Consider the following 12,345-nt stretch of genomic DNA (forward strand, 5'->3'; position numbering starts at 1 on the left):
CCCCATTATAAAATTTCAATTGTCATTACGAGACTTGTCATGTTTATATGCCTTCCCACCCAGAACACGAATGACTCCCCATTTATTCAGATCTTGCTTTATGTCTTTTAATAAATGCTTAAGATTTACCCCATTGAGGTCTTGTGTGATCTTTGTTAATTGAATCTCTAGATACTTTACAATTTTATTGTTTAATTTTATTGTTTATTATTATATTTTGTGTTTGATTATTGCTAGAATGCAGAAATACTGGTTTGTTGGCTTTTATTTTTGTTTTCTGGCAATTTTACTCAACCCTCTCACTTGTTCTGATGGATTATCTGTTGATCTTGGCCTTTTCTTACATATTAGATCAACTAGCCTGAAAACAGTGATCGTTTTACCTCTTCCCTTCAAATGTTTGTACCTAATTTCTTTTTCTTTATACCAAGTTAAGGAGGTTCCTCACATTCCTAATTAAAGATATCTTTTTAAGGAATCATAATTTTATCAAATTTTATCAAATACTTCTTTGCATCTATTAAGATAATAGTGACTTACCACTTTGGACGATTGCTATGTTGGATTAATTGATAGACCTTGTAATATGGAAATTATTGTAATCCCAGGATAAATTCTACTTGCTCACAATATATTATTTTAATAGATTTTTTTTTTTTATTCAGTGAATATTTAGGATTTTTACATCTAAAATAATAATTGCAAAGAACCTGTAATCTTTCTTTTCTTGTATTCTCCTTATTCTGTGTGGAACAAAAAATAAAGCAGCCTAATTAAAATAGGCTACATAACTTTTGTTATTTTCCTATTTCCTAGAATCGCTTATAGAAGCTAGGAAGTGAAACGTTTCATGAACATTTGATAGAGCTCACCAGAACACTGTCTGGGCCTAGGGCTCTTTAGCAGGGAAGTGCTTTGATTGCCATTTCAACGTATTTCATTAATACTTTGACCTATTTGAGTTTTCTATTTTTTCCGGCACTAATTTTCGTATTTTATATATCCCAGTATCAGTTCATCTAGATTTTAAAAAAATGTATTTGTACACTTGTGGATTTTTTTCATTTTTTTAATTAAAAAATTATTTATTTAAACTCACATTAGTTAACATACAGTGTAGTATTGGCTTCAGGAGTAGAACCCAGCGATTCATCACTTACATACAACACCCAGGGTTCATTCCAGCAACTTCCCTCTTTAATGCCCATCACCATTTAGCCCATCCCCCCACCCTCCTCCTCTCCAGCAACCCTCAGTTTGTTCTCTGTGTTTAAGAGTGTCTTATGGTTTTCCTCCCTCTCTATTTTTATATTATTTTGCTTCCTTTCCCCTGTGTTCCTCTGTTTTGTTTCTTAAATTCCACATATGAATGAAACCATATGATATTTGTCCTTCTCTGACTCATTTCGCTTAGCATAATACCTTCTAGTTCATCCACGTTGTTGCAAATGGCAAGATCTCATTCTTCTTGATCACTGAGTAATATTCCATTGTATCTATATGTGTGTGTGTGTATATATATATATATATATATATATATATATATATATACACACACGTATATACACACCACATGTTCTTTATCCATTCATCAGTTGATAGACATTTGGGCTCTTTCCCTAATTTGGTTGTTGTTGATAGTGCTGCTATAAACATTGGGTGCATGTGCCCCTTAAAATCAGCATTTTTATATCCTTTAGAGAAATAACTAGTAGTGCAATTGCTGGGTCAGTGTTTATAGATTATTGCTTGGCAAAATTTTACTCCTCCCACCCTATGAAAAGACTTAATTCCCTATCACACTGGTCCTGGCCACATGCCTTGCGTTGGTCAGTGGAACATCAGTGGACTCAACCTGAGTAGAGGCCTTACATGTCCTTGAGGCAGGGATTAGCCTTTTACTCCAACAGTGGCCACATTAGAAGGGGGAAGTCTCATAGCTCAACTTTTTTTCTGGTCCAGCAAACCTGAAGCATAATGATAGTCGCAGCAGTGATAGCGGCTGACTACAGCAGTGAGTTGGCAAGAGGGATATGTTACCAAATTCTGCAAAGGAACATACATAGTTTCTAAAACTGCAACCCTATGTCCAGCTGAGTCACTCTTATAAGGGACTCATATGTACTTACATCTCTGGTTATATTACAGAAGTTTATAGTTAAAAGAATTTATCCTTGAAATCCTTCCCGTTATTGTAGATTCCTGAGCATAGATGTGTCTGAGTCTCCCAGCAGCTGCTTACATGTCTTCTGTGACCTTCCATAGTCTTCATTCTCTGAACTGTGCTTTGGAATCCTGTATAGTTCCTCCTTGCAGGTCACCATTAAGGTGGCCGCATATTATAGAATACAGCTCAAAAAAGAGAGGTCTACCAGGGAGGATGGGCTTGTGGGCTTTCCTTCACTCAGAGATTACATACTCAGCCAGGATAGACCACAGGGTGTTGCCTGCACAGAGATTTGTTGGAAGAGATGACTTCTTTTTCTGTAACGAATGAAAAAGTCAGAAGCACCCAGCTGGTGTAGATGATGAGTTGGAAACTTGACTTGGAGCAACTTTTTAAGAATGTGATTAGTTATTGTACACTGAGCTCCATTTTCTGCTTAGCAAGGGGCTAAAGATTGGAGAAGGAGGGCAAGAAGTAGAAGACATGATGTCTCCCATAATGAGCTTGGGAGACAAGTGACCTATAAGAAACAAAAAAGTGAAGTGTGAATCTTTATACTTGACTCTAAATGCAATAAGAATTGGGAAGGAGACTTTTGGTTTGAGGCCAGAACAGCTGTTGATTGGTATGAGTGAGGGAGGAGGAGATAGAGAAAGAGAGGGGAACATTATGCTGTTTTTATTCATGTCATGACCACAAAGATGGGGGGGGGGGGGGGTGGAAGGATGGGAGGGGACGGGGGTGGGGGTGGGGAGCAGACCTGGGGAGGGGGGCATTTATCCCTTCAAATGCATGGCTTCATTGTGATAGACCCGTTTGTCAGGGAATGTTGTTTCTTCTGAAACATGGGAGTTTGAACTTCACCAGGAATGGGATTGAAGAGTTGCAGGAAGGATTTAGGATCTGTATAAGAGAGAACATTCTGTCAGTATAGAGGGAGAGAATCCCTGCTTTAGGGTATTTAAAACTAGTGGATACCTATGCCACGGTATCTGGTGGTTCTCAACCAGGAACAGTATTGCCTCAGCCCAGGATATGTGGACTTGTGTGCTCAGGCTAGGGTGTTACTCGCACTTAGTAAGTGCATGCTGAAGGCCTTGTTGTGCACTGGGACAGCCCTGCCGAGCGGATCTCCCTGCCTCAAGTGCCAATAGCACCCTTTGTAGAAACACTCGACGTCCCCCACACTTCTGTCATTGGGGTTCTGCTTGTACAATTTTTGTTGTATCTTTGTACCACAGGTGCCGCTAAGTTCGTCCTTTAATTTAAATTTACTGTTGATTTAAACATTTATTTTTCTTTTTTGATCACTTGCTTTGTCATCCTATATCCACTTTGTAATGTACTTTCATTTACTTGTCTTGCAAGTCATGAGTTTGAAATGGTATTTATACTTTTCTAATTGTATTTAAGTAGGTACCTGACAATTCAAATACAGAATGTTCACCCATGTACCACCTGATATCATCTTGTACACCCCCAGTGGTACGCACAGCAAGCTTTGAGGAGCAGTGTCCAGATGGTCACGGTGGATTCATTTATAGCTTGACCTGATTTTATGCAGTAAATCCTTGGATGTTGACACTCCAGCCTTAGGATTCTCATTTTTAAATAACTTCATATTCAGCAGAACTCACGAGTTGGAAGGGCCTCGTGAGGATTCTTTTCCTGATAGAGGTCAGACAGCACAAACAGCTGTTATTCTCTCTTTCTGTGTGTAAGGTCTCCTTGGAAGGGCTTGAGTTGCCCTTGGCTGTGTCGTGCTCGTGTGCCAGTTATCTTTGCTCCAGACTGTGTCCACAGATTGCTGGCCCTCTCCCAGTTATGTGGCAGTATTCACAAGGCATATGTGACCCTGAAGTGTAGAGGAATGAGAGCAAATACCGCCCTCGCTCCCAAATAATTGGCCCAAAGCGTATGTTGCATTAATAGTTGGCCAGGAGTCAGAATGATGACCGAGTGCAGCAGTCACAGGCTCCTCCCCGACACCCGATAAACTGAACCAAAAAAGTTAAAAGCAGAAACATTCGCCAGCGGCAGCCAAACAACAACAACAACAAAACCCAATCACGGCTTTTATGCCATGTGCTTTGAAAAGGGGCAGGCAGGGAAAGAAACACCAGACCCTGACCCTTCAGAAGCAATCCTGGGAAAAGAAGGGAAGTGTACAAAATCCTAAGGACTCCTGTTAATTCAGATCAGTATGAAAAGAAGCTGGTGGAGGAGGTGAGTGGATGGCCTTGGTAAATGTCAAGAAGCACCCTCAGCAGAGGCAGGAAGGCAAGCAAACACAGGCCATCTCCCAGTCTCCACGCTGAGCTACGGGAAAGAGACCACAGGAGTAAGTGCACCCTGGCTAGGCAAAGCAGGCTCGGTACAAGACATTTAACTGGCTTCCAAAAGAGAGAGCGGGGCACCGCACTCCCAGCAAGGGCAGGCTAGTGAGTCCTATCTCTCCTCCGTGGCAGAACACTGCATAGAAGGCAACAGCCAACCCCAAGTTGTAGCTCAGAGGGAGAAAGTGTCAAGGGTACCTTGGCTTACCATAAGAGAGCAAACAGAAGCCCTGGATAAAGATGCTCGTGTTAAGTGGGAGCAAGATGAAGATAAGTGTCGTGACAACTGTGCAAAAATGCTACAGGAGAAAAAAGAAAGGAGCACGGCTTGCAGAAAGTAAACATACACCAGTGTGGCCTGAGTGGAAACCCAACCCAAGAAAACTCAACCTCACGAATATTTCATGCTATAGGAGAGCTCAGTATGGATTCAGTGGAAATAAAAACTCAGTGTAGTTACGATAAAACAACGAGATTTTTAAACTTCATTATTTATTTATTTTTATAAGATTAGTCCCTCCTTTTATTTATTTTTTATTTTTTAAATTTATATTTAGAGAGAGAAAGAGAGGGTGCATGCATGCGTGCACACGTAGGGAAGGGGCAAAAAGAGACAGAGAGAGAGAGAGAGAATCCCAAGCAAGCTGTCTGACAGCACAGAGCCCAATGTAGGGCTCGATCCCATGAACTGTGAGATCATGACCTGAGCCATGACCTGTGAGATCATGACCTGAGATCATGACCTGTGAGATCATGACCTGGATGCTCAACCGACTGAGCCACACAGGTGCCCCTAATTTTTATTTTTAATTGTGGTAAAATATGCATAACATAAAATTTGCCATCTTTTCCATTTTTAGGTGTACAATTCCATTGTGTTAAGTACATTCATATTGTGCAGCTAACCTCCAGAACTCTTTTTGTCTTGCAGAACCTGCTACCCGTTGAACAGTTCCCCATTCCCTTCTCCCCTCCCCTGGTGACCTTCATTCTTTCCATCTCAGTGGGATTGACTACTATAGGTAGCTCATATGACTGGGATCACAGAGTGCTTGTCCTTTCGTGCCTGGCTTACTTCTCTTAGCATAATGTCTTCCAATTTCACACACATAGAACGAGTCAGGCTTTTTTCCTTTTTTAAGACTCAATAATGTTCTAATGTATAATCTACCACATTTTGTTTATCCCTTCATCCCTTGATAGACACTTGGTTTGCTTCTACTGTTCGGCTATTGGGAACAGTGCTGCTGTGAAGATGGGTGTATAAATATCTCTTTGAGTCACTGCTTCGATCCTTTCAGGACTATGACCCAGAAGTAAAATTGCTAGGTTGTATGGTAATTCCATTTTTAATTGTTTAAGGAACCACCATACTCTTTGCCATAACAGCCGTACCATTTTATATCCTCACCAACACTTGTTATTTTCTGGAGTTGGTTTTTTTTTTTTTTTTTTTGACAATAACCATCCTAATGGATATGAAGTGGAATGGGATTTTTAAAAGCTAGATTGAAGAGCCAAGAAAAGAAATTGAGAAATAAAAACACAATATAAGATTTGAACCCAACAACAACAACAAAAAAAACCCAAAGCAAAATAAAACAGCATAAAAATAACCAAACATCAAATGAATGGCATGGGGCAGAGGCATGAGATAATCACAGGAAGGGAGTTAAGGTAATAAGACAGAAAGTGATAGCCATGGCGGATTGGCAAAGCCATCCGGCATCTGGAACAGAAAAAGAATGCAGAGATACAACACAGGCAGATTTTTCTGAAAGGGAAGAAGGGCTAAATCTTCAGTCAGAAGATCATGCTACATATCTAGAAAAGAAGATAGAGAATGGCCAAGATGTACTCTGGTCTAAAGCTTCAGGATCATAAGCTTCGGACAGAAAAAACAAGTTCTACAAAATGGGGGACGGTCAAGTTGGTGTCCAAATTCCCCATACCAACATTCCCCACCATAAAATATGAGCACAACCTACAAACTTAGGAGAGGAATAAAATTATTTAAATAATATAGAATTATATTTATAATGTAAAAGTATAATAGTGGGGCGCCTGGGGTAGCTCAGTCGGTTGGGCGTCCAACTTCGGCTCAGGTCATGATCTCGCAGTTCGTGGGTTCGAGCCCCGCATCGGGCTCTGTGCTGACAGCTCAGAGCCTGGAGCCTGCTTCGGATTCTGTGTCTCCCTCTCTCTCTCTGCTCCTCCCCTGCTTGCGCTCTCTCTCTCTCTCTCTCTCTCTCTCAAAAATAAATAAACATTAAAAAAAACTTTAAAAGTATAATAGTAAAACAATATATAAATTTGTTTGCATATTATTCAACAGTGAAAGCAGAAAGCAGACAGTCCTGATCTGAAGGAACTCAAAGAATATGGTGACCATGAGCATTTCTTGAAAAACATCACCCTGTGATGAAATTGACCCAACTGACTCAAATCAAAAGAACAGATTCAGAAGTAGAAAAGTCATGGTTTAAAACAAACAACAACAAAAAAGCCTCGGTGAACATTCAAACCATTATAATGTAGTTTTAAGACTAAACAACTTGGGTGGGGGGCGAGGGGGTGGCAGATTGTTGTTACCGAAGCATAAAAATGTTATGCACCCAACACAATAAAAATGATATAAGCAAGAAAAATCATGAGGGAATGAACAGGACATATCAAGTGTTAATTATAGAGTGTTAATGTGAAAATATATAGTTTACCACTTATATGTGAAAATATATAAATTATGTTATACTTTTTTTTCTCAGCATTATATCTTTTGGGTGTACATGTTGTCATTGTTGTTTAAATATTTGACTGTAGGTCAGAAAGCCATTTAGTTTCATCTCTGTTTCTTTTTTTTGTGTTATATTCAAGCAAAAATCAGTAACTCTTATGAGACAAAAGCTATTATATTACCCTTTTAGCAGTATGTGTGCATAAAGAAATGCCCAGAATGATGTATGGCAACTGTAAGTCTAGTGGTGGGATACTGGATGCTTTGTTTTCTTTCTTGTACTTTTTTTATTTTCCTTGAATAATAAGGAATAAGGGCTTTTTCAATGAGCCCACATTTTTATAAAAGTGCCCATATTTTTATAAAAGCTATAAAATCATTACTGTTAATATAAAATATTGTCAGTAGTATCATCATTATTCTAATTGCTTCTTAATCATTTCCAAAAAAAAAAAAAAAAAAAATTATAGTCTCGACACCACCAGAGTCCTTAACCGTATTTTTGCAACTCAGCAACTTGCAACTTGCCTAAGATACTGGCAAGTGCCTCGGGACCAAAGGCACATGTGGTGGAAAACATTAGCTGTTCTAATAGGATGCTTTGTGCCTTCTTCTTGAATTCATAAATCTAAACAATGAGCTGGTGAGTGTCAAGTAGGATTGACTCCAGATCCCTGTAATACTGGTGACAAAGTGTAGTACAAGTAGAGTACTGTCGTGCACACATTTGAGCCAGGGATAGGAAAACCTCACTTCTAGTCCCGGCCTAACCAATAAGCAGCCCCAGAATTTGGGATGTTTGGAGTCCTTCTGACTCTCTGCGCTTAGCTACTCCGAACTGCTTTCTTTTCTTCGATTTACCATGGTTTTCTGCCTCAGGGCCTCTGCACAGGCAATCCCCTCTGTGCGGGACACACTTCTTTACCTTTCCATTCACTGGGCTCTTTCCCTCGTGTTCAGGGCCTAGCTTTAAGCCCCTTCCTCTGGAAGGCCTTCTACATCATAACTGATGGTACTTCTTACTGGATATGCCTGGCCCGTCTGTAGTCACTCACTCAGTGTCAGAGTTCCTTAGCAGACTGGCCTCGGGGAGACGGGGATCCAGGAGGTGCAAGGTCAGGTTCTCTCACTGCCCCTCCACAGCACATGCTTTCTCTTCCTCCACTGGGCTCTGCCAGGGTGGTAACTCTCCTCCTGCTACCTCGTGGCCCCTAAGTTTTATTTTTCCTGAGCAGGCCTCTTTGCTTCTGCTTCTGTTAGAAACCGCAACTTTTCTGGGTAGTGTTCACGTTTATCAGGAGAGAGTAGGTATTCCATGTAGCCCGTTACCCTCCAGCACTAGCCATTCCTGCAGGAGAGAGTGTCACCCCTGGGGCCCAGGCTGGCATTCTTAATTCCCCACAGAAACCCCTGCTTGGCCTCTCTGATAAAAGATATGGAAGTGAAAAAAATCATGGGATAAAGCACTATGTGCCAGGTAATCCTAAATGTATGTTTTATATACAAAAAAAACTGAAAAGAAATATCAGTAAAACTTTGGATTGTGAGTAACTTGTTCTGCGAGTGTTCGGCAAGATGAGCAAACATTTCTAGTAAATTTTGACTTGATGAACGACGTCTTGCAATACGAGTAGTATGTGATGCCGGATGTCACATGGTCACAACTGAGCCAATGGTTCTTGAAATTCACTTTGATATATGCATGCTTTGGATTACAAGCTTGTTTCTGGAACGTGCTTGCAAACCAAGGTTTTACTGTAGATCAAATCATTGTCAGCGGGTTTCTCTGATGGGATTTCTAGTATTGTCATTTTCTTATTTTCACATTTTCTGCAATAAACATTTTCATAGATGCTAAATGGTGTTTTGTAAACTCCTGTTTATGGCCTTTTACTGAGCAGCCCCCAGGAAGACTAGGAAAAGTTGGCCCTTCCATATGGAAGTGTTGGGCTGTCCTCCCACAGTTTTCATGTCTGCCCCCATCTGATGTGTTTGCTCTTTTCACCTTTATGTCTTTCTTTTCCCCAGATGACCAGATGACCGGTATCCCCCCACACATCCTCAACAGCTCCCCATCCGACCAGCAGATTAACCAGCTGGCGCAAAGGCTGGGCCCTGAGTGGGAGCCCGTGGTGCTGTCTCTGGGACTGTCCCAGACGGATATCTACCGCTGTAAGGCCAACCATCCCCACAACGTGCAGTCACAGATGGTGGAGGCCTTCGTCCGCTGGCGGCAGCGCTACGGGAAGCAGGCCACCTTCCGGAGCTTGCAGAGAGGCCTTCAGGCCGTGGAGGTGGACCCCTCGGTGCTCCAGCACATGTTGGAATAATGGTGTCTCCCTCCATCCACCCATGGGGAGCATGTCCCCAAGTTGCATGTGCAGAATCCTGACTTTCTCCCAGGGCAGGTAGTTTTCGGGGGTTTTGTTGTTGTTGTTGTTCTTGTTGTTGTTGTTTTCTTTTTAAGATTCTTAGATAAAAGGAGAAAATAGGATTTCCAGTTGATATTACTTGAAAGGCCAGATTACTCAGTGGCTCTACCACATTGACAATTGGTTGTTTTTAATTGCTTGAAGATTGCATTGTTTTAATTGTGCAGGTTTTAATTGTGTGGTTGCCTTTCAGTAAACTGGTAAATCATACTGGCTCAAACACACACACACACACACACACACACACACACAAACCTACTGTGTTATCACATTACATGCAGGTGTCCTATATATAAAGCATCCACTTTTATATTTCCTGGAAACTGACCTGTACACTTTGCTATTAATGATGATGATAATAAAAAGTGAATTACTATATATAATGTGACCCTTTCATGAGAGAGTATTGTTTGTTTGTTTTTCTCATTCCTGTAGTGCATAGATTAAAAGTGCGTAATTACAGAAGTCATTTTTGTTTTGAAACAGAATTACAAGTAATAACGAAATTCTTACTTTCTCCAGTCAAGGTAAATAGGCAGGGTGTCTGCATTAAATTTAAGACACTGAAGCTCCCCTGCAAGACCACTTCAGGTACCAGCATGCACACCTGAGCCCTTGATCTTTAAAAGGTTGCTTAAGAAAATAACTGTGCCACTTGTTCAAAGGCTTTAGTTGGGGGACAAAAGAGGGTGTGGTCTTTCCGTTGAAATTGTAGGGATTTAAGTGTTGTGCTCTAAAGGAGTATGATTTAGTCTTCTGTCTTTTTATTAATGACACATGATATTTGTCAAATGGTTCACTGTTTTCAAGAGTTTTCATGTATGTGATCTCATTTGGACCTCACAAAAATCCTATGAAGCAGTTGGGCAGGAGAGGTGAGCCTCCTTCTGTAGTGAAATTGCATGATTTTCCGGGGCCGAATGAGCTAGAATAGGGGTCTTTGGAGCCCTGCTCCTTTCCTGTTGCTCCATGCTGCTTCTCCTCTTTCTCACGTGCCCCTCGAAGAAGCTTGAGTCCTGCTGTCCTCCTGCTAGCAGCATCACCTTGGACAAATCACTCCACTTCTCTAACCTAAGCCTCTACAGATGAGGAAATGATTGTCCCCTCTTCCAAGATTTTTGTGATGGTTAAAGAGATAATGTCTGCCAAGGGCTCGTCTAGTGCCTTGCCTTTTGTCAGCTCTCAGCAAATGGGAGCTGTTAATTTGCTGCTGTGGCTGCACATGGACAAAGTTCACAGGCAAAGCCGAATAGTGGCTACAGGTGAGGGCACTGCAGGAGGAAGTGCTATTACCATGCTTCCTGCCAAGCTTTAACCTGTGATGTAACGTACTAATTCTACCGTGGGTCCAATCAAGAGAAGGACAGGTGAACAGTCCCAATCTGTGATCTGTTCTTCTGAATAATCGGGGAATCTATTTCCTAATCCTAACTTAACCGAGGATTGTTTTCAAAGGGAAAAAATTAGACTTTTTACCTCGCTGTGTTCCGGGATGAGAATATAGAATGGAAGAATTGAACGTGAAATGAGTGCTCACCAAGGTGACCGTGGCACATCGATAACATCCTCTCAGATGTCTGGCAACCATATTCCCTTTACTAAAAAAGATCAGTTATTTCACAGTTCAACAAGCAGTTCAAAAGGATGGTCGCCTGGCCCCATCAGCTTTAATTTTCCATTTTGTAGCCCAGCCATTAATTCACTGTCTTGTAAAATTCTCAGACTTCTGGCCCCATCACTGTGCTAGTGATAGACTGAACTTCTATGGCATCTTCAATAAACTGCCTGTCATTTTGAACCTTGGACTTGTTACGTTGCTGTTTGTCCCCTGGGTTTGCTAATAGAGAATTGCTTTGGCTTTTGTTCTCACCGCATTTATGGCCAAGGGAGTATGGCCGGGCTCTGCTGCCTCTGACTAGATGGCATTTTAGAAATGGGTCTGATGATAAGCTAGCTCATCTTCCCACCATTTGCTTGGAGTCTACCATGCACAAAGATACCTTGGTGCTCTGACAGCAGTGAAGGACAATTTGTGATGAACTTGCCCATCATGGGCTGCCAGGGCCATCAGAGAGCTCTGACTTGTTGCCCTTAACGAGCAGGGTGCCTCCGCCATCAAATAGCAGTCGCGCCTGCTAGGCCTGCTCACGTTCTTGCAGAAGATTAGCAGAATGGAAGAACAGAGCATCTAAATCACTACCTCATTTCTGCCTGTGGCTGTGAAAAGTGATACTGAATGCCTCTGCCCGCCTCCCAAGAGAATTGAGTAGGCGATGCGCCTGCAAGGAGTCCGTGTGTTTTTGCATGGTGGAAGATTCTACAGTTCCAGAGGCTGCCTACCCCCAATAGAATTCTGAAGGAGTACAGTGAAGAGGCAGAGCATTGGCAAGCACTGCCCGAAAAAAGATAAAGTCTTGCTCCACTTTGGTTTGGGATACACAGGCATGTGCGTTCATGAGTATGCCCTCTTACTTTTTAAAAACTATAACTTTTATTAATTTTTCTCTGTATAAAAATAGTGCATGCTCATTATAGCAGTTTGAAAAATACCACTGGGCAAGAATAAAAACAAAATAAACATTACCCCTACTCTTGTCTTTCAAAGATAACCAGTATGACACCCGAGTTTTAGTCTCTACCCCCAGTTACTTTCCTATGGCTGCATATTTTTATAAT

The 12,345-nt window shown here is 41.4% G+C and overlaps 1 protein-coding gene across 2 annotated transcripts in view; it reads left to right on the forward strand.

Annotated features, from left to right (window-relative positions):
* CRADD (CASP2 and RIPK1 domain containing adaptor with death domain) overlaps window positions 1-11,467 on the forward strand; it is a 175,656-nt gene extending 164,189 nt beyond the window's left edge. For both annotated transcript variants that reach the window (XM_047868295.1, XM_047868296.1), the window contains exon 3: window positions 9,266-11,467. In XM_047868295.1, the coding sequence (XP_047724251.1) occupies window positions 9,266-9,567 (302 nt within the window). In that variant the 3' untranslated portion in view covers window positions 9,568-11,467. The remainder of the gene's footprint in view (window positions 1-9,265) is intronic.
* Window positions 11,468-12,345: the final 878 nt, after the last annotated feature.

This window comes from Prionailurus viverrinus, chromosome B4, assembly GCF_022837055.1.
Source record: "Prionailurus viverrinus isolate Anna chromosome B4, UM_Priviv_1.0, whole genome shotgun sequence".
In the NCBI taxonomy this organism is placed as follows: domain Eukaryota; kingdom Metazoa; phylum Chordata; class Mammalia; order Carnivora; family Felidae; genus Prionailurus; species Prionailurus viverrinus.